Raw genomic sequence first — 22,033 nt, 5'->3', positions numbered from 1 at the left:
TTTTTATTTTTCATTCTCTCTTGCTTCTCCCTCTGTCTTTTTCTCCCTTCTTCATTTCTTTTAATGTAGCTTTTTTATGTTTTCTATTTGTTACAATTAGTCCACAAACTAGCACACTCGAAAAAATTAATTTGTTCAAAAAAATAAAAAATATAGAGATTAGTTTTAATAATTAGAAAACATAAAAAAAACTATGTAAAAAAATGGAGAAAGAAAGAAATCAAATGGATAAGCAAAAGATAAATGGAAAAAAAAGTTAAAAAACATAAAAGAAAAAAAATTAAATTGTTCAAAGCGAAAAAATTTGGAGACCGATTGTATAAATTAACATAAATTAACGTGCCATGTTAGTTTATTATTACACTGTTAATAACTTAGTAATTAAAATATTATAATATGATAATATAAGTGATTAAAATATAACATTTTAAATATAAAAAAATTACAATATAACTCGTGATAAATAAAAATGATTATTTTAGTAATTTATTGTGGATTGCCCAACAATGTTACGGTCCGATTCTGAAAATCTTCAAATGTCCCGTTTTGAGTATTGAGCAATGGGCTGGGTTTGAGAAGTCGAATTGCCCAAGAATTCTCAAATCGGGTTTGCAACGCTATTAAAATTAAATTCCGGGATTTGGTTGGCTAAGGAAGGAAGAAAGCAGATAGAGGGTGACGCTTTTCCTCTTCAGCTCCGACAGTGAAAAAGAGTGAATCTTTTCAACTTTTCTTACAAAACCCACCGTCCATGAACTAGTAATATCTATTAAACCTCACTTCATCCTAAAATGTCTCTCTCTTATTCTCTGCAACTCCCATTCCCTTCACCGGTTTTTCTTTCTCCAAGAAACACCATCGAAAAGAGATTAGGCAATCTTCGAACCCTCCATTCTTCAAAAGAAGGTGGGCAACAACATACTGAAAATGATAGGTACCTGCTCCTTCGTCAACCACTTGTTTTATTTTCCCTCACTTCCCTCAATTTAACATTTCTTTTTTCTTTTTGCATAGAAGTCAAGACCAAGTGATTTTATTAGAGAGATATCGAAATGGTACTATTAAAAGGTTTATTCCCTAGCTTTTATTTCCCTTTTATTTTGTAGAAAGGATATGGCTATGGCACTATTAAAAGTTGGAATCTGAATGGTTGCTGTTGATCAATGTTTTATGATGATCAGATACATGTTAGATGATGATGATGATGATTTGCAGATTCGAGCTTTTCTTGAGAAACATGATTCAACTAGCAACGAGTTCCAAGGATCAAATTTATCTGACCCAAATTTGTCTTGGCTACCACAAGTCCTCAAAGAATTTATGTTGCCTGCGGGTTTCCCTGGTAAACTAACACCTAACATTTCCTTTCGTTTGTTCTTTTTCCTTTATATATTCACCTCTAACATTGTCCAGATAAGCAAATCTCTTGTTTAACAAGTATCAACTCAGTTGCTTGTCCTTTTTCTTTTTTCAATCAATGCAGGGTCTGTCTCGGATGATTACTTGCAATACATGTTGTTACAGTTTCCCACAAATGTTACTGGATGGATCTGTCACACTTTAGTTACATCAAGTCTTCTTAAGGCATGTGAATCTAACTCCGGCCACTATCCTTACTTGGGTATGTGATGTGTAGGATTTTTCACTCCATTTTGGCTTGAAAGAAGACAAAATGCTTTTAAGACTGTAAAATTATTGCTTTCTATGGAAAGGGGAAGGATGTTAGGATTGTAGTTTTCTCTGGTGTCGATAATTATAATTTGATTTCATTTGGTATCAGTTAGTGTGTATTTTTGGGTGGTGCTGACCAGAGTGGGTTTTGAGTATGTGAATTTGCAGATAAGGCTTCAATATCATTTCTAGATTAGTTTTTATCTTGATGAATCTTTTATTCATCATTGCTTCTGTTTTATTAAGCTTATGTGGCATTACTATTTTTCCCTGGATTGCAGGCTGTTGGGGTTGGTTCTTTCTCAGGAACTGCTGCTGCTGCTTCCGCTGCAGCTATTAGGTAACTTTCCATGATTTTTAGATATCTATGTTTACCTGAAATCTTTATGTCCATGCTTGTTACTCCAGAATGGAAAAGAACAATGTTTTTCTGCAATTGTGTGTGGACTTGATCCTGTAGATGGTTTACAGATAACGGAAGCATCATGTTTTTTTTTTCCTTTTATCTACATGGTCTTGTATGTCATTGAGCTGTTTGCATTGTGCAGATGGGTGTCCAAAGATGGCATTGGGGCTGTTGGCCGCTTATTCATTGGTCTGGCAATTTTTGAAAGAGCTTAAGCTCAAAAAAGTTGGGTGATGAAACTTATTAGTTATTATTGCTCTCCCTTTAGGTGGTCGATTTGGAAATCTATTTGATGATGATCCTAAACAGTGGCGCATGTATGCGGATTTCATTGGCAGTGCTGGAAGGTTTGTATTCACTTTAGAGTTCTTAAATTATACAAGAATTGGTAGATACCACTGAATATCTTAATTTATCTTGCAGCATATTTGATCTAACAACACAAGTTTATCCTGCCTATTTCCTACCATTGGCATCTCTTGGCAATCTTGCTAAGGTATTGCACCAGGCATACTAGTCCTGGTATTCTCTTTCTATATGAACTCATCCTCAATGAATATGTCTTTTATATAAAAGAAAACAGGGAAGAACTACCTATCATGTTTATACCTAAGTCCAGTTATAGTAATAGACACATAGCTCCTTGTGCCAGTTTTAATGCAAGCTAAAAATAGTTGGTCTTGTAAATTGTTTTTCATTAATTTGCTGAAGATTGAAATCTGACCAGGCAGTAGCAAGAGGACTTAAAGATCCTTCATTCCGAGTGATTCAAAACCATTTTGCTATATCAGGAAACCTGGGAGAGGTGTCTGCTAAGGTAATGTAAATGTATAGGCTTATAGCAGGCATGCTTCTTTATGGATATCGAAAATTTTTTGCCTGTACGAGTTACACATGACTGTTTTATAAAATAAAATTGAGTTTGTAATTAATTAATTGAACAAAATTTCTAGGAGGAGGTTTGGGAAGTAACTGCTCAGCTGCTTGGTCTTTCTCTTGGCATACTGATCCTGGTATGTTGTGCAGTTTTCTTAAGATTAAAATATGTCATAGGTCCTGTACTCTTCACAAATTTGGAATTTAGTCCCTATACTTTTACTTTTAGGAATTTAGTCCCTCTACTTTTCAGAATTCAAAATTCAAAATTCAAATCTAATTGTTAACACTGTTAATTTTTTTTTGTTAAATTTGTTGGCGTGACATTTTGTAATTAAAAAAAAAAAACTCACTTGACGTTATAATGAACCTGAATTTAATAAAATATTCTTATGATATGGATGTTTTCATTGGAAACAATATCTGAGAAGGAATAGGAATTAAAGTTTTTCATTTATTTAATTTCTTTCGGAGTTTTAGTTTTACTTATTATATTAGGTTTTTTATTTCCTTATAAACTTTAAATTAGGAATTCTATTAGGACTTTAAATTAGGAATTCTATTATGACTTCCCCTTTGTAATTAACAGCCTATAAAAAGGCTGCCAATATGAAATAAAGTAAACAGTTTATTTTTATCACAAACGTTAGTTTGGGAAGGAGGTTCAGTCAAGGACGAATCTACCTTTTGAGTAACTATAGGTCGAAGCCAGAATTCTTTCTTCTCTAGACCTGTGACTAGATCCTACGCCAAAGCACATAGCAACTTGGTATCGGAGTCAGCTGTCATGGGTGACGAAAAAACTTTGACAGCCAAGCTAGAGGCATTCATGGAACAAATGGCTACAAGGCAACAAGCATTAGAGGAGCAGATGGCGATGTTATCTCTTTCGGTCCAAAAGACAACGAAAGGGGATTCAGAAAAAAATAATGAAGAACAGGGCAACAGTGGAGGCAAGAAAAGAAATTCAGATTTGCAACACGGTGGGAGCATGGTGCCATGATACTCTAAGATGGAGTTTTCCACTTATGATGGTGTTGGAGATCCTTTACGATGGTTAAAAAGATGCGAAAATTTTTTGGGCAAGCAATTAACCAACGAAGAAGACAAAGTAGGCTTAGTCTCATTTCATCTCTTAGGAGAGGCACAATTGTAGTTTGATCAAATCGAAGAAGAGGAGACAAATCTGGATTGGGAGCGCTTTAGAGAATGTTGTCATGTCAAGTTTGGGCCACTTATGAGTAATAATCCTTTGGAGGAACTTGCAAACCTGAGACAAACTGGGACGGTAGAAGAATATCAATGCCAATTTCAATCACTACTGGCTAGGACTACTGATCTTAAACCTCCACAACAAGTAAACCTTTTTATTATCGGATTGTTAGAGGAACTTAGAATTGATATTGAGATGCAACAACCGGGAAACCTTAGAGTTGCAATGAATATAACTCGAGCTTTGGAACGTAAACAAAAAGTCTCTTTCAAGATATTATCTCAAACCAATCTAAACTGGTCAGCTTCCCAAAACGCTGGCAGCACTTCAATTATTCCAACAACTAAAAGCTCTGCAAAGGGAGGAGGGCAAACAACGAAACCAATGGGGAATAACAGCAAAATAGGTTCTTTCGCACCATTTATCAAGAGATTGACACGAACAAAAATGGCAAAAAGAAGGGCTAAGGGATTGTGTTATAATTGTGACGAGTCTTACTCCATGGGACACAGATGTAAAAGGCTATTTTGGATAGAAGTACCAGATATTGAAGTTGAGCAAGATGATGAGGTAGATGATCTTGAAATTTCTTTACATGCCATTAGAGGAACTTGGAATTCATTTACCATACAACTAACAGCAAAGGTGTCAGGAAAAACAGTGTTAGTTCTCGTTAATTCGGGTAGTACACATAACTTTCTACGTGAAGGTCTAGTGTCAAGATTGGGACTGAAAATACAAAAAAAAATCTGGGCTACAAGTATGTGTGGCAAATGGAGAACTGGTTCCTAGCATAGGCATTTGTAAATCAGTACAGTTCGTTGTGGCCAATGACAACTTTCAAGTTGATTTTTATACAATACCATTAGAAGGGTTTGATATGATTTTGGGGGTTAAATGGTTGTGTACCCTTGGTCCAATTTTATGGGATTTCAGCTCCTTAACTATGCAATTTGTAGTAAACAAAAAGAAGATACTATGGCAAGGGCAGCACCTAAAGGAAGTTCCACGACTTAGTTTGATACAAGGACAGGATTTAACTAATATAGTATTGGATAAACTACTGGTAAAATTTGCGCATTTATTCTAAGAATCGTCTGGGTTATCTCCTAACCGCAAATGTAACCATCGTATAACTCTTAAACCAGGAGCGGGACCAATTGTAGTCAGGCCTTATCGATATCCACATTTTCAGAAGGATGAGATTGAGAAGCAGTGTGATCAAATGTTACAAGGAATCATTCGACCCAATAGATCACTATTCTTTTCTCCAGTACTCTTGGTAAAGAAACATGACGGGTCATGGCGTTTTTGCATTGATTATCGAGAGCTTAATGCTTGCACTGTTAAAGACAAATATCCAATTCCTGTAGTGGATGAATTGTTGGACGAACTTCATGGGGCAAAATATTTTACAAAATTGGATTTACGGTCGGGATAGTTTCAAATTAGAATGGCAACTACAGATGTGGAAAAGATTGCCTTCCGAACCCATTATGGACACATTGAATTTCTGTCAGGCCATTTGGGCTTACCAATGCCCCTTCCACTTTTCAGAGTTTGATGAATGACATTTTTCGCCCTTACTTGCGTAAGTTTGTTTTGGTCTTCTTTGATGACATATTAATTTATAGCAAAACATGGATTGAACATATGAATCATGTAAGGTTAGTTTTTGAACTCTTGTGGGATAACATGTTGTTCTTAAAGAAATCCAAGTGTTTCTTTAGAGAGTCTCAGGTAACCTACCTTAGTCATGTCATCCATGGTGAAGGAGTTGAGGTTGATCATACTAAAATTAAAGATGTCACCAATTGGCCAACTCCTAAAACTACCTCGGCTCTACGAGTCTTTCTTGGGCTGGCAGGATATTACAAAAAATTCATCAAGAATTATGGACAAGAGGCTGCACCCTTAACATCTCTTCTAAAGAAAAATGCCTTCAATTGGACTAAGAAAGCTGATGTTGATTTCACCCAATTAAAAACTTCTCTTTCCGCAGTCCCAGTCTTGCAATTACCCAACTTTGAGGAGGAATTTGTGGTAGAATGTGATGCTTCGGATAGCAGGTTTGGAGCCGTACTGCAAGAAAAGGGACACCCCATTGCCTTTTTCAGTTGCAAGATTGCATATCGACACCTCAAGTTGGCTGCCTACGAACGTGAATTAATTGGTTTGGCAAAGGCAGTGATTCATTGGCAACCCTATCTTTGGAGAAGGCACTTCCTCATCCGTATTGATCACTTCAGTCTTAATTACTTGTTAGACCAACGACTTATGACATCCCCACAACAGCATTGGATCAGCGAGCTAATGAGGTTTGATTTCCTAGTGGAGTATAAAGTAGGAAAGTTGAATAGAGCTATAGATGCTTTATTTAGAGAAGACGAAAACTTACCACACCTCATGACTGTTTTATTCCCTCAAGTTGAAATTCTTAAAGCCATCAGACAAGAAATAGAAACTTTCCCAGAATTATCACAACTCCAGCAAAGAATTCTACAAAGAGAATTGGGATCCGATTGGGTCGCACAAAATGGGTTGATTTTCTTCAAAGTGAGGTTGTACCTTTTACCTACCTCACCAATTATTCCCACTATTATTTCCTCTGTACATGCTATGGCACATGAAGGGGGATTGAAAACATTGCATCATTTTCGTCAAGATTTTTTTTGGAGAGGAATGAAGCTTGCAACCTCTGAATTTGTGGAACATTGTTTAGTATGCCAACGTCACAAATGGCAAAATTTACAGCCCGCAGGTTTGCTTCAACCTCTTCCAATACCACAACATGTTTGGGCTGATATCTCTATGGATTTCGTGGAGGGTCTACCCAAAGTAAAAAGGAAATCGGTACTTATGGTGGTTGTGGATAGACTATCGAAGTATGCTCATTTTTTACCCTTGTCCCATCCGTTTACTGCTATATCTGTTGTTACGGTCTTCTTTGTAGAGGTATTCTGACTTCATGGCTTGTCGGAATCCATAGTTTCGGACCGTGATAAAGTTTTCCTCAACCTATTTTGGAAGGAATTATTTCGTCAAAGTGGTATTAAGCTCGCTTTTTCTTCAGCATACCATTCCCAATTTGATGGTCAGACAGAGGTAGTTAACCAAACAATAGAAATGTTCCTACGATGCCTCTCTAGTGATCGTCCACGACAGTGGGTCGATTGGGTTCCATGGGCTGAGTATTGCTACAACACCTCATATCACGCTACCCTAAGGGCCACCCTTTTCCAATTAGTATACGGTAGGGATCCACCTCGACTTCTCTCCTATTCAGCTGGTTCTACAAGGATTGAAGCTGTGGATAAGGCTCTACAAGATAGGGATGCACTTTTACAAAATGCTCTGGATAGACTCTTGCAATCTTAGCAACGAATGAAGAACACATATGATGTAGGACAAAGAGAGTTGAATTTTAAAGTCGGGGATTGGGTTTAGTTACGACTTCAACAATATCGATAATTGACGATAACTAAACAGAAGCATCACAAGTTGTTGTCAAAATATTTTGGTCCTTTTAAGGTCTTGAACAAAATAGGAACAGTGGCCTATCAGCTTGAATTACCTACAGGCAGCAGAATACATGATGTATTCCATGTTTTTTTCCTCAAAGAATACAAGGGACCTCAACCAGATGCGGTAGGAGACGTGCCCTTTGTATATGATGGTAAGGCCTTGCCTACTCTACAAGCTATTATTAATACCAGGCTTAATCGAGGTCGACGGGAACTATTAGTGCAATGGGCAGGATGTCCTCAAGAAGATGCCACTTGGGAACCAATTGATAGTTTTCGAGCAGCTTATCTTGAATTTGAGCTTGACGACAAGCTCAACTCCGAGAGGGGGAGTAATGATATGGATGTTTTCATTGGAAAACAATATCAGAGAAGGAATAGGAATTAGAGTTTTACATTTATTTAATTTCTTTAGGAGTATTAATTTTACTTATTAGATTAGGTTTTTTATTTCCTTATAAACTTTAAATTAGGAATTCTATTAGGAGTTTAAATTCGGAATTCTATTAGGACTTTCCCTTTGTAATTAACAGCCTATAAAAAAGCTGCCAATATGAAATAAAGTAAGCAGTTTATTTTTATCACAAACATTACGGGGGTTCAGTTAAGGACGAATCTGCCTTTTGAGTAACCATAGGTCGAAGCAAGAATTCTTTCTCGTCTAGACTTGTGACTAGATCCTACGCCAAGGCACATAATATCTTATCAGTGTTAACAGTCTGAATTTTGATATTTGAAAAGTAAAGGAATTAAGTTCGTAGAAATAAAAGTATAGAGACTAAATTTCAAATTTACGAAGAGTATAGAGACTTATGGCATATTTTAACCCTTTTTTATTACTTTCTGGATGGAGGTCAAATTTTTTAGCAGTTGTCAGCTTCTAGCTTAGTAGCTTTAACATGTTTGTAATGAGTATCAACAACAACAAATGCAGGATACTCCTGGCCTTGTTAAATCATATCCGATGTTGGTGTCAACATGGGCAAGCATGCGGCTTCTTCACCTCTGGTTGCGTTATCTGTCACTTTCAGCTCTACAATTTAACACAGTATGTTCTTTTCCTAACTGGGTACATCAGGCCAAACATTAACTGTACCTGGAGAGATGCATGATAAAATCTCTATGATCTTGTTGAGGGGTTAGATCCTCGACACATTTGGTCTTTGTCTTAATCAGGGTTTTGTCTCCTGATTCTGTTGAGAACCCTAATGGGGTCACAGAGTCTGAATGCATCGGAGTGCCTAAACAGCCAAACCATGGAAAGTTGGAAACTAAAGAGTTTGCGCATAAATGAACTCAACTATATGACATAGCATTTAGTCATTCATGGGGAGGATGGTACCATTTAAGCTCCGACCCCTCAACAGATCTATATTATATAATTGTTTATGCTCTCTTGGAATCAATATACACATGCTGACCAGGGAGCATGAAGGTCAAAATAAAACCCTTAGGAAAGTTGCAAGTGTTTGATTTTGGTAAGACTAATCTTCCTTTGTTGACTTCTGTGACAGATAAATCTTAAGCGAGCCCGTATGCTAGTACAATCACATATTTTGCAGTCTAGAGTGCCTGGTAAAATTATATACCTTTTTAACTATTGCTTATACGGAAGATATTGTTCCAACGGCAATGACCCATTCTTTTTCATTTGTCCCTATAGGATGCATTGACTGCAATAGGGATGAAAATATTTTATTATGGCAGAGATTCATAAAGCCACGGATTATATTTGGTGTGCCCATGGAGGAGATGCTAGGCAGTGGGAGATCCACCTCGATGGTACTGCCTGACTATTTGCTGGTTGTATATACGTTCTAATACAATCAACTGAAGCTGCTTTTTTCTTTTCTAGAACAGCTGAAAACTCTCCTGAGATTATATGCAAGAGAGAAATATATTCTTGTGGTGAACCAACAGCAGATAGATTTTGAGGTCTTTGTTTCATTCAAGGTATGTGTGTTAACACAAACTCAGTCAATTCTTCTGAGATTAACTCTTAATCATGTCTAAAATTTACTGCAGGTGGGTGCTACAAGTGTTTCTGTCTTGCGTAGTGTCTGGCAGACCTACTGGCTACACGAGAACTTGAATGTCTCAGAAGATATCTTTGATCAGCTTGCAAAAAGTTTGTCCATGATGGATGAAAAGTTCAACGAATTCATTCAACAGCTGGATAAAGGTGGATGGGATATTCATCAAATTAATTTGAGGGTCCCCAAGGAAATCTCCATTGACGAATGTCCTGTTTAATGCTGAAATTACGGTGATCAAAACACCCTGTTTCAGAGCAGGAACCAGAGCTGCCCTTGTAATGCTTGAAAATGGGTACAAGTGGTCAAAACAGACATGCAAGTTGAGCTATCAGGCAATGATTGAAGCAAAACTACGAGGACCTTGAAGTTGAAGGATCGTTTTTATGCGGCAACAATCATATATTAATCCATCTGCGGTGCTGTATTGTCAAAGGCATTCGATGTCTAACCATGCAAATTATGTGTAGGTTGAGTGATAGGATCTCATCCTATTAGCATGAAAATCACTACACTTTCTTCCTTGATGCTACTATGTTTCACACCATCTTTCTTAACACTCTTTTTCAACAATATACTAAATGTTGGTATCAATGAGTTGTTATCTAAACAGTTCAACAATAATCTTGGCAACGTGCTACTGCCATGGCGGTGCTGAGAATCAAAATCCAGGCTAATATCATATTTTTCTCCATTGGTAATGGTCAATGGGATTTCACTGCTGTGATTATTGTATTATGGCAGCTAATTGATAGGTTACTTAGTTTTTTCAATATTTACATTTTTATTAACTTATTTTTTAGTTAAATTTGATGATTAATTTTTTAAAAAAGTTCAATAGTTTTTTTTAAAGAAAATGTTAATTAAAACATTAATCTTTTAACCATGTTAGGGTGACAATTGATAAGATAGTTCATATGTATTTTATTTTAGTATGACACTATATATCTTATACATTACATTAATAAATAATTTAAAATTATAAAAAATATTTTAATGAAAAAAATTTTAAAATTTAAAAATATATTAAAAAAGTTAAAAAAAAGCATGATATACACGTGATTATCAAATGACTGTTATATTTAAATATTTAACGATTTAGTAAGTATATATGTTTAAAAAAATGTAATTAGACTCTTTTTGAAATATTAATAATCAAATTAGATTTTTTAAAAAATGTTTAAGACCAAATTTAATTTAAAAAATTAAATTAATAAAAAATATAAATATTAAAAACTAAATTTAATTATAGAGAAAGCAATCTCTGCCCATTTCTTCAAGCTCTCACTTAATTGAAGGCATCCTCTTTGTAATTTGGCACGTAATGACATTGTCATAGCAAAACCTAAGCAACCATCTATAGGCCCCTTCCCTAGGGTTAATTAAAATTCAGTAATACTAATGTATTTGTGCTATGTACAAATATACAATTATAATATTATTGGTGGCCAAAACAAAGATAATACTAATGTATTTTATATAACATTAATATAAAGTAGATAAGTAAAAATTAGAATAAATTTATAAATCTATCAAATTTGAAAAATAATATATCTTCAATATACGAGAAATAAAAACAACTAATAAATTATATTTCTAACTTAAACCAATCCGTACAGTGTTAAGACTAGTAACTTTTGATTACATTGCTTAAAAGCTTTTATATTCTTAATCTACATAAAACAATGAAGGATGGGAAGACTATCAGCTTCTGCTTGATGGCTTAATCCAACAATACGAGTCACGTTTAAAGTTTTTGTCACCTTTTCTAGCCCACCATGTAAGTTAAAGATCTTGGAACTGTACTTAATGTCAAAAATTCTATAATCAAAGTAATAATCAAATAGCGCATGAAAGACTTGAGATAAGACGGTAATGAATGTTGAGTCAAAATTTTCAACAAAAACCCAAAATCATAAGCGCTATAAAACGTTACCCAAGTCAATTCACAGAAACACAACCCAAAAATCAAACCCATTATGCCAAAATCTCTCAAACAGGTACATTTTTCCTTATTTCTTGTAAAATCTATACATTGTTGTTTAAGTAACTCAATAGACTCTTTATCATAAAGATCTTTTTCAATATCAAAATCTTTAAAATTAAACTCCCATTTATAACAAAAAGAAGTTCTGAAATCCGATAATTTACTTTCGGAATTAAAGAATGTTAAACCAAGCTAAATAATATTAAGAACATCAACATTGAAGTTCATAAACTTATAGTTGATTGAAGATTTTCTAATTGAACAATTTTTTTATCTGATTTAAAAATCTATAGAAAACTCGTGCTCCAAATTTTTAGCAAATATTTCCTTAACCATCACTTGTTTGTTAACAAAAGTCTACATTATTATTTTTCTTGTATTCTCACAACTTATGCTTTAAGCTAAAACTATTGAACTATATATATTTATTTATCTATTTTCATATTTAATGTGTTGAAACACAAATATAATGCATTCAATCATGACACCTTTTCTTCATCAAAGCACGCCATTTATGGATGCTTGTAACCGTAGATAAATTGGTCCCTATGATTAACGCTATTAGTATCTTTTAAGGCTTAATATATAAATTAGCCCATGAACTTGACAACTTTTTTCACATTAACCTTTAAACTTTTATATCTACACAATAAATATTATATTATTTTCATATTTAATGTGTTAAAACACAAATGTAAGGCATTCAACCTTGGCACCTCTTCCCCATCAAAACACTTCTTCTATGGATGCTTGTAATTGTAGTATGGTATCTACAAAATGTGTTTATTAGGTACGGGCATGTGGCTAATATGAATATAATAAATTATTTGAACTCCGATACAAATATGTTGAGTGGCAAAATGATAATAAAATGGTAATGGCTATTTGCATAGAAGTAACTCCTTTATGGCTTCATTTGCCTTGTACTGAGATATCACATCCAACATTAGGATCGAGATTGCCTTCATTTGCTTTGTCCATAAAATTCTAGTTAATAAAATTGGACTCCTCATCAAAAACCCTACAACATAGACCTCGAGTGGTTGTTTGGTCATAACATTTTCACAATTCATGTTATGGGTGAAATTAGGGAGCTGGCAAGGGACCTGACCCCCTTAAAATAATTTTTTTTTATTTAGATCCTTTGAAATTTTTAAAATTTTAAATTAATAAAAGTAAAATTACATTTTTCCCTAAAAATATAAAAAATTGATTTAATTATTTAAAAATTATAAAGATATATACTATTAAAATAGTAAAATTATTTTTTTACTATCGTAAAATTATAATTTAATTTCGACCTAAAAAAATTTCTGATTTCGGTCCTGATTGTTCTCCATGTTTGGTCACTTCCACTTGAATCTTTAGTGCAACTATTGAACTCTATAACCCCATATAGGGAATTGAACATATGGCCTCTACCTGCACCCTCCTGTCGCCCTTACTTAATGGATTTATCAATTTATTTTGTTTATTTAATATATTTATTTAAAATAAATACAAATTTTAATTTATAGCCAAAAATAAAAGTCCTTTGATAGGAGGGACTTCATTGATTAAAATGGAAAAAAAATGTAACCTTTTATAAAAAAAATTAATATAAAAATATTTTTGTGACTAAAAAAATACAGACATCACAGGATTATAAATCAATTACCGTTAATTTTAAATTTGTGCTATCTACAAATATACGAATATTTAATTATAATATTATTGGTGGCAAAAAAAATGATAATAGGAATGTATTTTATATAAAAAATATTAAAAACAATATAAAGTGTATAAGTATAATTTAGGATCAATTGACAAATCTACTAAATTTGAAAATAATATAACTTCAAATAAATTAACAAATATGAAAAATAAAAATAATTAAAAATTATATTTCTAACTCAAACCAGTCCGTACAATGCTAAGGCAGGCAACTTTTGGTTATAATGCTCAAAAGTTTTCATACTCTTAATTTGTATAAAATAATGAAGGATGCGAAGACTATCAAATCTTGCTTGATAGCTTAATTCAGTATTAAACCAAGTTGAATGATCTTTAGAGCATCAACACTAACTTTCATGAACTTGTAATTGATTTTGGGATTTCTTAATTGAACTTTTTTTTTCTAGTTTGAAAATAGTACCAGAAAATTCGGTATCCATAGAAATAAAAAAATAGTTGTCGAGTGCACTTCGAATTAAAATAAATTCTTATTCTAAATTGTCAGCAAATACTTCCCTAACAATCACAGCTTTATTGATTAAAATTGACATTATTTTCTTCTTCTTTTTTCGACTTATGCTTTAAACTGAAACTATGGAACTCTACATATAATTTTGATGATACTAATTTAGTTCTAACTAAGGTATATATATAATATAATTTTCATAATCCTAATTCAGTTCTAACTAATATATATTTATAAAATATAACTTTGTAATCCTAATAATACTAGGAGGATACTGCATTATATTTAATTTTTTTAATATTATTCTTCACAAAATTCATTTTAGCTAACGAAAAAAATTAAAAATTATAGAAGTAATATGTGTTCATGTGTCTCAAAATAAGGTTATATTAAACCTGTAAAAATAATAAAAATAAGATTAAAATATGTCATGAGTCTAAATACTTTATATAAATTTAAAATTTAATTTTTTATTTTCTAAAATTTAATTCCTCCATTTTCACATTTCGAAATTATCCTCGACTTATTCCACCATTCATCATTTACCTCGTCTATTTGTTGGTGATATGTTACAAACATATAGTTGCGCTCCATTTGCAGGCAGGGTTTTCTGCGCATCTGGTTGGACCTAACATTGCTGCTGCTTCAGCCCAGAGTTCACTTAAATCATGATCTGGTACTTGTCCGAACATTCAACTGGCTGCAAGGGACTGCTTTTTTTTGGAAGATCCACCAGATGAGAAGAAGGAACGAACATGTTGTAAGAGGTACGTTAAACTATGCCAAGCTTATATTTACTTAGCAATTTGTGAACGTTATCTGATGTCTGTCAGAAACACACGGTGTCGCCAATGATACGGGTAATCGGGGTGCTCAGAATTTGAAAAACTCAGAAGACGAATGCCTCAAGTGGGATCAGAAAAGTTCATTGAGCAACCATGGTGACCATAACACTGAATTTCTCTTCGTGAAGAGAATGCGATATCAGCTTCACCCAATGACCTAATCACAGATAAAAAAGAGTCGAGCAATTCTGCCACTAATGAGGAAGATAAAAAAAGCTAGTTTGAATGAATCCAGCATTATTAATCAATCAAAGGATCATCAACCAAGTATAACAAGGGTATCAAATAACTTAACATCCCAGGTTATACCAAGTTCTCTAGAGGAGACAGGTGGGAAGGAAACAGCTAAAGAACCTTCTCATCCTCCAAAAGCAGTGAAGGAAATAGATGTCTGATTCTATTCAATTGAAAAAGAACGAGCCTTGTGATGCAGCTGCATCAAAGCCAGCGGAGAGCTATCTGAACCAGAAAATGCATCAGAAAATCTAGAGACAGCTTCCAGCTCTCCATCCAGATCAAAGAATGAGCGAAAAACTTCTAAACCAAGCCCTGGTGGGAAATCTAGTAAGCCTGCAGAGGCATTAAATGATGTTCAAATGGTGTCTGTTTCTCAACCATCTGAAAGGAGTGAACCTCCACAGCCAGACACATCGAACTCAGTAAATGAAAATGGAGTAACGACAGGTTTCTCTCTCTTTCTTCTATAAATATCTTGTTAGAAAGTGGAAATTGCATTAACAGAATCTAACTCTACTGCAAGATGCTTAGCAATATCTTATGGGAATATGTAGGGATAGGTAGCGTTTGATTTAAAATATACAAAGAAGGCTAGAAGCAACAGTTGGTTCTATAAGGTTGAGCGTATGCTATCTTTATTGGTTTTACATAGAGCAGCTAGGAAAATTGAAACTTGATACGTAATGGTTCTTTTACAAGGTTCTGTAGTAGTATGTATTTTAAGAACCATGTGAAAAATAAAATAAAATAAAATACACACAGATTTTGATGTGGAAACCCTTTCGGGAAAAAATCACGAGCAAAGGAGAAAAAAATTCATTATGTCGAATTCGAACTTTTATTTACAAGAGGAATAGACTATGTTTATTTATAGGCTTGTAAAGCCATAATAAATGAAGTTTAATAAGATTTAAAAAACCTTATTCTAAAAAATAAAATAAAAGAAGTGTAGTTCTATATGGATTTTACTTTTAATTTATTTTACCACTGTATTTTATTTAAATAAGGATTCGGGTCATTTAATTCTAACAATCTCCACATTGACACGAATTCTCAATTAACAAATTCTTCATCGCGAACTCCCAACGAACAAGTTCTCCACCTCTTCCATAAAACCCCTTAAGGGTTTAACTTCAACAATAAACACCAACCAAGTCTAAGTAATGCTCAAACTTGGTTATAGGAAGTGACTTAGTCATCATATCTGTAGGATTTTCATGAGTACTAATTTTGCTTACAACAATATCACCACCAGCAATAATATCACGAACAAAATGATACCGAATATCAATGTGTTTTGTTCTTTCATGAAACATTTGATCTTTTGTAAGGAAGATTGCACTATGACTGTCACAAAATATTGTACTGATTTGAAGGTCTTCATTGAGTTCACTAAAGAGTCCCTTCAACCAAATAGCTTCCTTACAAACCTCAGTAATCGCCATGTACTCAGCTTCGGTGTAAACAAAGTGACTGTAGTTTGCAAAGTGGCTTCCCAACTGATTGCACAACCTCCGATTGTAAAAACATAACCTGTGAGAGATTTTCTTCTATCAAGGTCTCCAGCAAAATCAGCATCAACATACCTAATGACTCCATCTCTAGTTCTTCCAAACTGTAAGCAGACATCAGTAGTACTTCGTAAGTATCTTAAAATTCACTGAACTGCTTTCCAGTGTTCTTTATTCACCATGTATCTGCTAACTGCACTGACTGCATATGATAAATCTGGACGTGAACAAACCATAGCATACATGAGAGATCTCACTGCACTAGAGTATAGAACATGTGACATATACTCAATCTCATCATCTGATTGTGGAGACAAAGCCGATGAAAGTCTGAAATGGGCCGCTAAAGGAGTACTAACAGGCTTAGCACTCTGCATATTGAACCTGCAAAGAACTTTCTCAATGTACCCCTTCTGACTTAGGTACAATTTACTTGCTTTTCTATCTTTGAGAATCTCCATACCAAGTATCTTCATTGTTGGTCCCAAATCTTTCATCTCAAATTCTTCACTTAGTTGGGATTTAACCTTTTTTTATCTCTCCTTTATCTTTTGCTGCTATCAACATGTCATCAATATAAAGAAGTAGATACACAAAAGAACCATCACTGTTTTTCTTAAAGTAAACACAATTGTCAAAACTACTTCTTTTGAAATCATGAGAAGTCATAAAGGAATTAAACCTCTTGTAACACCGTCTTGGTGGCTGTTTCAAACCGTAAAAGGGACTTTTTTGGTAAACAAACATAGTTCTCTTTTTCTGAGATTGTAAAACACTCTGGTTGTTGCATGTAAATATCCTCCTCAAGTTCTCCATGCAAAAATGCAGTTTTACATCTAACTGCTCAAGTTCCAAATCATGCATGGCCACAATACCAAGCAAAGCTCGATCGAACTATACTTAACAATTAGGGAGAACACATCTGTGAAGTCTACTCCTGGAATTTGACTATAACCCTTTGCAACAAGCCTTGCTTTATATCTGGGTTCTTCAACTCCTGGAGTCCCTTCTTTCTTTTTAAACACACATTTACGACGAACAGTCTTTTTACCTTTAGAAAGTTTTACAAGATCCCACGTTCTATTTTTGTGGAGTGATTCTATCTCCTCTTGCATAGCAAACATCCACTTTTCTGAGTCCTCACAGCTAACCGCCTCAGAATAATTAGATGGCTCTTGATTCGCATCTATATCTTTAGCCACATTTAAAGCATAAGCAACTAGATCAGTCTCGGCATACTTCTTTGGAGGTTTAATTTCTTTTTTAGTTCTGTTTTTGGCAATAGAGTATTGCGGTGAAAAAGCAACTATATTCTCAATTTTTGTACTGCTTGAGGAGTCGACTCTGTATTAATCTGATTCTCCACCTACTTTTGATTTTCTTTATTGGAAGAGTCTTTAATAGATAAGTTAGATAGCATAGCAGTTTCATTAAAAACAGCATCTCTGCTAATCACAACTTTTCTATTTTCAGGACACCATAACTTATACCCTTTCACACCAGCTTTATAACCAAGAAAAACACATTTAATGGATCTCGGTTCCAATTTTTCATTATCAACATGAGCATACGCAAGACACCCAAAGATCTTTAAATCAGAATAATTAGCAAGATTACCAGACCATACCTCTTGTGAAGTCTTTTTCTCAATGGCAACGGATGGGGATCGGTTGATTAAAAAACATGCAGTAGAGGCTGCTTCGGCCCAAAACGACTTGGGTAAGTTGGCATTTGACAACATACATCGAACCTTCTCTATGATCGTTCTGTTCATTCATTCTATAACGCCATTTTGCTGTGGAGTATGGTGAACTGTCAAGTGTCTCAAGATCCCTTTTGACTTGCATAATCTATTAAACTCATTAGAACAGAACTCTAAGCCATTGTGCAGAGGTATTTAATTTGTTTTCCTGTCTGTTTTTCAATCATAATTTTCCAAGATTTAAATGCGGAAAACACATCGCTTTTTCTACTTCAAGAAGAACGCCCAAACTTTTCTAGAAAAATCATCAATAAAGTTTAGCATATAATTAGCTCCACCCCTCGAAGGCACTCTTGATGACCCCCACAGATCAAAATGAATATACTCCAATGTTCCCTTCGTGTTATGGATTCTTCTGGTGATCGAACTCTCTTTTACTTCCCAAAAACACAGTGCTCACAGAAATTTAGTTTGCAAATTCCTTTCCCATCAAGAAGTCCTCTTTTGATCAATTCTGCCATGCCATTCTCACTCATATGCCCTAGACGCATATGCCAAAGTTTAGTAATTTCATCATCTGACAAGGAAGAGGAAGCGACAGCTGCATCACCTGTAACAGTAGAACCCTACAAAACATATAACTTGGCAGTCTTTCTCTGCCCTTTCATCACAACAAGGGAACCTTTGGAAATCTTTAAAACCCCACTTTCAGCTATGTATCTGTACCCTTTTGAATCAAGAGTACTCAATGAAATTAAATTTCTTTTCAATTCTGGAACATGTCGTATGTCACTAAGTATTCTGACAACTCTATCAAACATCTTAACTTTAATTGTTCCAACACCTGTGATTTTACACAAAGTATTATTTCCCATCAAAATAACACCTTCAGACACTGTTTCGTAAGTTGTAAACCAATCCCAATTGGGACTCATGTGAAAGGTGCAGCCTGAATCAAGTATCCACTCCTCGCTCATTTTAGAATTGTTGACTGAAGCGACTAGAAGTTTACCATCGCTGTAGTCTTCTACAACATTATCTTCACTAAAATTTTCTGGTTGTTTTCTCTTTTGATTCATAACCTCCCTTTTAATCTTGTTCTGTAGCTTATAGCACTCAGATTTAATGTGCCCTTTCTTTTTGCAGAAGTTACAAGTTTTACCTCTGTTTGAAGACTTTGATCTACCCTTAGATTTACCGCAAGGATTCCGTTCCTGTGTCCTACCATGATCGTCATCAACATTTCGATCTTGTCTCTGACGAACAATGAGACCCTCTCCTTGAGAGTCGGGTTTAACCACAAGATGCTTCATCTTATCATACGAGGTCAAAGAATAATAAACCTCATCAACTGTGAGAGACTCGCGGCTATATAAAATCGTGTCTCTAAAGGTTGAATAAGACGGGGGCAACGAATAAAGTAGAATCAACCCTAGATTTTCCTTATCATACTGAACCTCCATGACCTCCAAGTTTGAGAGAATTTCTTTAAACACTGTTAAGTGTTCGTGTACAGATGTACATTCCTCCAAACGATGAGCATAAAGACACTGCTTCATATGCAACTTGCATGTTAGAGTTTTCGACATACATATTTGTTTTAGCCTCTTCCATAATGCAGCGGCGGTCTTCTCTTTCATCACATCTTGTAAAATTTCGTTGGAAAAATGCAAATGTAATTGTGTTAACGTCTTTCGATCCTTATGTTTCTTCTCTTCACCTGTTAATGTCGAAGGCATCTTATCTATCCCTAGCAGGGTATCCTCTAGATCCATTTGCACAAGAACTGCTTGCATCTTAATCTGCCACAATGCAAATCTAGTGTTGCGATCCAATAGCGGAATTTCATACTTCAAAGATGTCATTACCGTGATTGAGATGAATAACTCGAAAGCTCTGATACCAATTTGTGAAAAATAAAATAAAATAAAATAAAATACACACAGATTTTTACGTGGAAACTCTGTAACAATTGGGTTTTGACCCTAGTCAAAATAGTGGTTTCGGGACTACAAATCCGATTCTGAAAAATATTTTAATATTATTTTCTGTGTCTGTGATATGTGAATTTATGTCTGTGAAATTTTTGTGATTTAAATTGTCTATTTCTGTGCTTAATTATAAAAAAAGGATTAAATCGCGTAAAGTGTAAAAGTTGAGTGCTAGATGCTAAAGCACCTATTTGGCTTGGCTTTTAAAATAAAAACCATTGCATGTAAAATTTACCATTTGTTTTAATGGTGGACAAATATGGGCATTGGTAGGTGGATTTTTAATGATATATGCCTAGGGCAAAATGGGAAAATGATTATTAAAGTTATTATAATAAAATTTAAAAGCATGAAATTAGCCATTTCATGCATGTGGTTGCCGAAAATCAAAAGAAAGGAAAAGATGAAAGCTTGTTGAATATTCGGCCATGGTTAGCTTGATTTGGTAAATGAATTTTGTTTGGTTTTTGATAATTTCTACGTTTCTGTGATCGTTGCTTTGTGTTTTTCAAAACCCATGTCTGAATTTCTGTTTCTGTTAAAGATTTCATGAAATGCCATTGTTGATATCATGAGTTTTGTGATGTTTTTGAATGAATTATGAAGGCTTGGTAGATGGTTCATAAGTTTTGTCTTTGAGTTTTTGATGAAATTGAGCTATTTGGGTTAAATTTTAAAAATGAGGTTTTGAAGGACTAAATTGTGAATTAAACATGTTGTATGGGCTTATATAGAAGCCATGAAAATTCTGCTAGCCCTTGTTGCAAAGAAATTTTGCATATTTGTGATTTTATGAAAAATGGACTAAATTGTCAAAGTGTGAAAATGTAAGGGCTAAAATGCAAAGTGCCCTAAATATGTGTATATGGATTATATTGAATGAAATGAATGATTTAATAGTTGAATTTGTATTGTATTAGATCAAGAACAAAGAAAATCAGACTTAGATCGAGGAAAGTCTAAAATAGTCGAATAGTCGACTCGTTCCGTACAAAATCTATCTGAGGTAAGTTAAATTACAATTACGTGTTAATTGAAATAAATTCTGCACATATAATCTGTAATCTGTATTGGATGGCCTTGAGTGCCTGATGAATATCTTTGGAGTAAAGTATGATAATATGATAATATTTGAAAAGCTCTGTATGTTCCTAAGCAAAGTTGACATCTGTCTGAGACATCGTGTAAGACCGTGTTTGGGACATAGGCCTTGATTGAGATTTACGTATAAGACCATGTCTGGGACATCGGCATCGTATCTGATTTCGTGTAAGACTCTGTCTAGGACAGAGGCATCGATATTGAGTTACATGTAAGACCACGTCCGGGACTTCGGTATTGTACTTGTTTATAAGCATCTGTATCGTTTCTGACCCATCTGATGATAGCGTACGAAATTTGAAATTGAGTATATGAAATGTATAGACTATGCAGGTACGTTTGTATCGTACTAAATTTTTTAATATGAAAAACTCTGTCTCTGTAAAATATGTATGGAAATGAAGCATAACATATATGCAAACAAAGGAGCATGGTTAAGTTTATGAATTATTCTATAAAATGGTTATGAATCTTGATGGTTGAATTGTACTTATATGCTTTAGTAGTTAGATCAATTGTATTTGGCTTACTAAGCTCTTTGTAGCTTACTCTGTGTGTTTACTGTCTGTTTTATAGTTATCGTAGCTACTAAAGGCTCGGGGATAGTCGAGGATCGTCACCACACTATCGATCTCATTTTGGTACTTTTGAAAGTATACATATTTTAAAGTATAACATGTATAGGCTAGAAGGTCTATGTATATAAGTTTTGTTGTGTATATATTATGCCATGGGAGTTGGCTAACAAATGATAAGT

The 22,033-nt window shown here is 34.3% G+C and overlaps 1 protein-coding gene across 7 annotated transcripts; it reads left to right on the top strand.

The window, feature by feature from the left end:
* The first annotated feature begins 655 nt into the window (after positions 1 to 655).
* LOC107930155 (protein root UVB sensitive 5) lies at positions 656 to 10,296 on the top strand. 7 transcript variants are annotated; one of them, XM_016861732.2, is made up of 15 exons: positions 656 to 934; positions 1,018 to 1,068; positions 1,182 to 1,342; positions 1,484 to 1,584; positions 1,953 to 2,011; positions 2,220 to 2,266; positions 2,346 to 2,424; positions 2,501 to 2,573; positions 2,805 to 2,894; positions 3,031 to 3,090; positions 8,625 to 8,738; positions 9,205 to 9,265; positions 9,354 to 9,472; positions 9,551 to 9,643; positions 9,716 to 10,296. In XM_016861732.2, exons 1-15 carry the CDS (start codon positions 792 to 794, stop codon positions 9,941 to 9,943), a joined length of 1,479 nt encoding a protein of 492 aa, XP_016717221.2. In that variant the 5' UTR covers positions 656 to 791; the 3' UTR covers positions 9,944 to 10,296. The 7 variants fall into 7 exon arrangements, with proteins under 7 accessions (XP_016717221.2, XP_016717220.2, XP_040967328.1 ...); XM_016861731.2 differs by having other exon boundaries at positions 1,015 to 1,068; XM_041111394.1 differs by lacking the exon at positions 9,716 to 10,296 and having other exon boundaries at positions 1,015 to 1,068; positions 9,546 to 9,645.
* The last annotated feature ends 11,737 nt before the right edge of the window (positions 10,297 to 22,033 follow it).

The sequence above is a fragment of the Gossypium hirsutum genome, chromosome A04, assembly GCF_007990345.1.
Source record: "Gossypium hirsutum isolate 1008001.06 chromosome A04, Gossypium_hirsutum_v2.1, whole genome shotgun sequence".
In the NCBI taxonomy this organism is placed as follows: domain Eukaryota; kingdom Viridiplantae; phylum Streptophyta; class Magnoliopsida; order Malvales; family Malvaceae; genus Gossypium; species Gossypium hirsutum.
The sequence above is the reverse complement of the archived record's forward strand: the minus strand, read 5'-3'. Positions and strand labels throughout refer to the sequence as shown.

Coding starts and splice junctions, on each gene's coding strand:
- LOC107930155 (XM_016861731.2), top strand. CDS start 792: ATGTCTCTCTCTTATTCTCTGCAACTCCCATTCCCTTCACCGGTTTTT. Junction 2,895..3,030: donor TGGGAGAGGTGTCTGCTAAG/GTAATGTAAATG, acceptor CAAAATTTCTAG/GAGGAGGTTTGGGAAGTAAC. Junction 9,644..9,715: donor AGGTCTTTGTTTCATTCAAG/GTATGTGTGTTA, acceptor AATTTACTGCAG/GTGGGTGCTACAAGTGTTTC.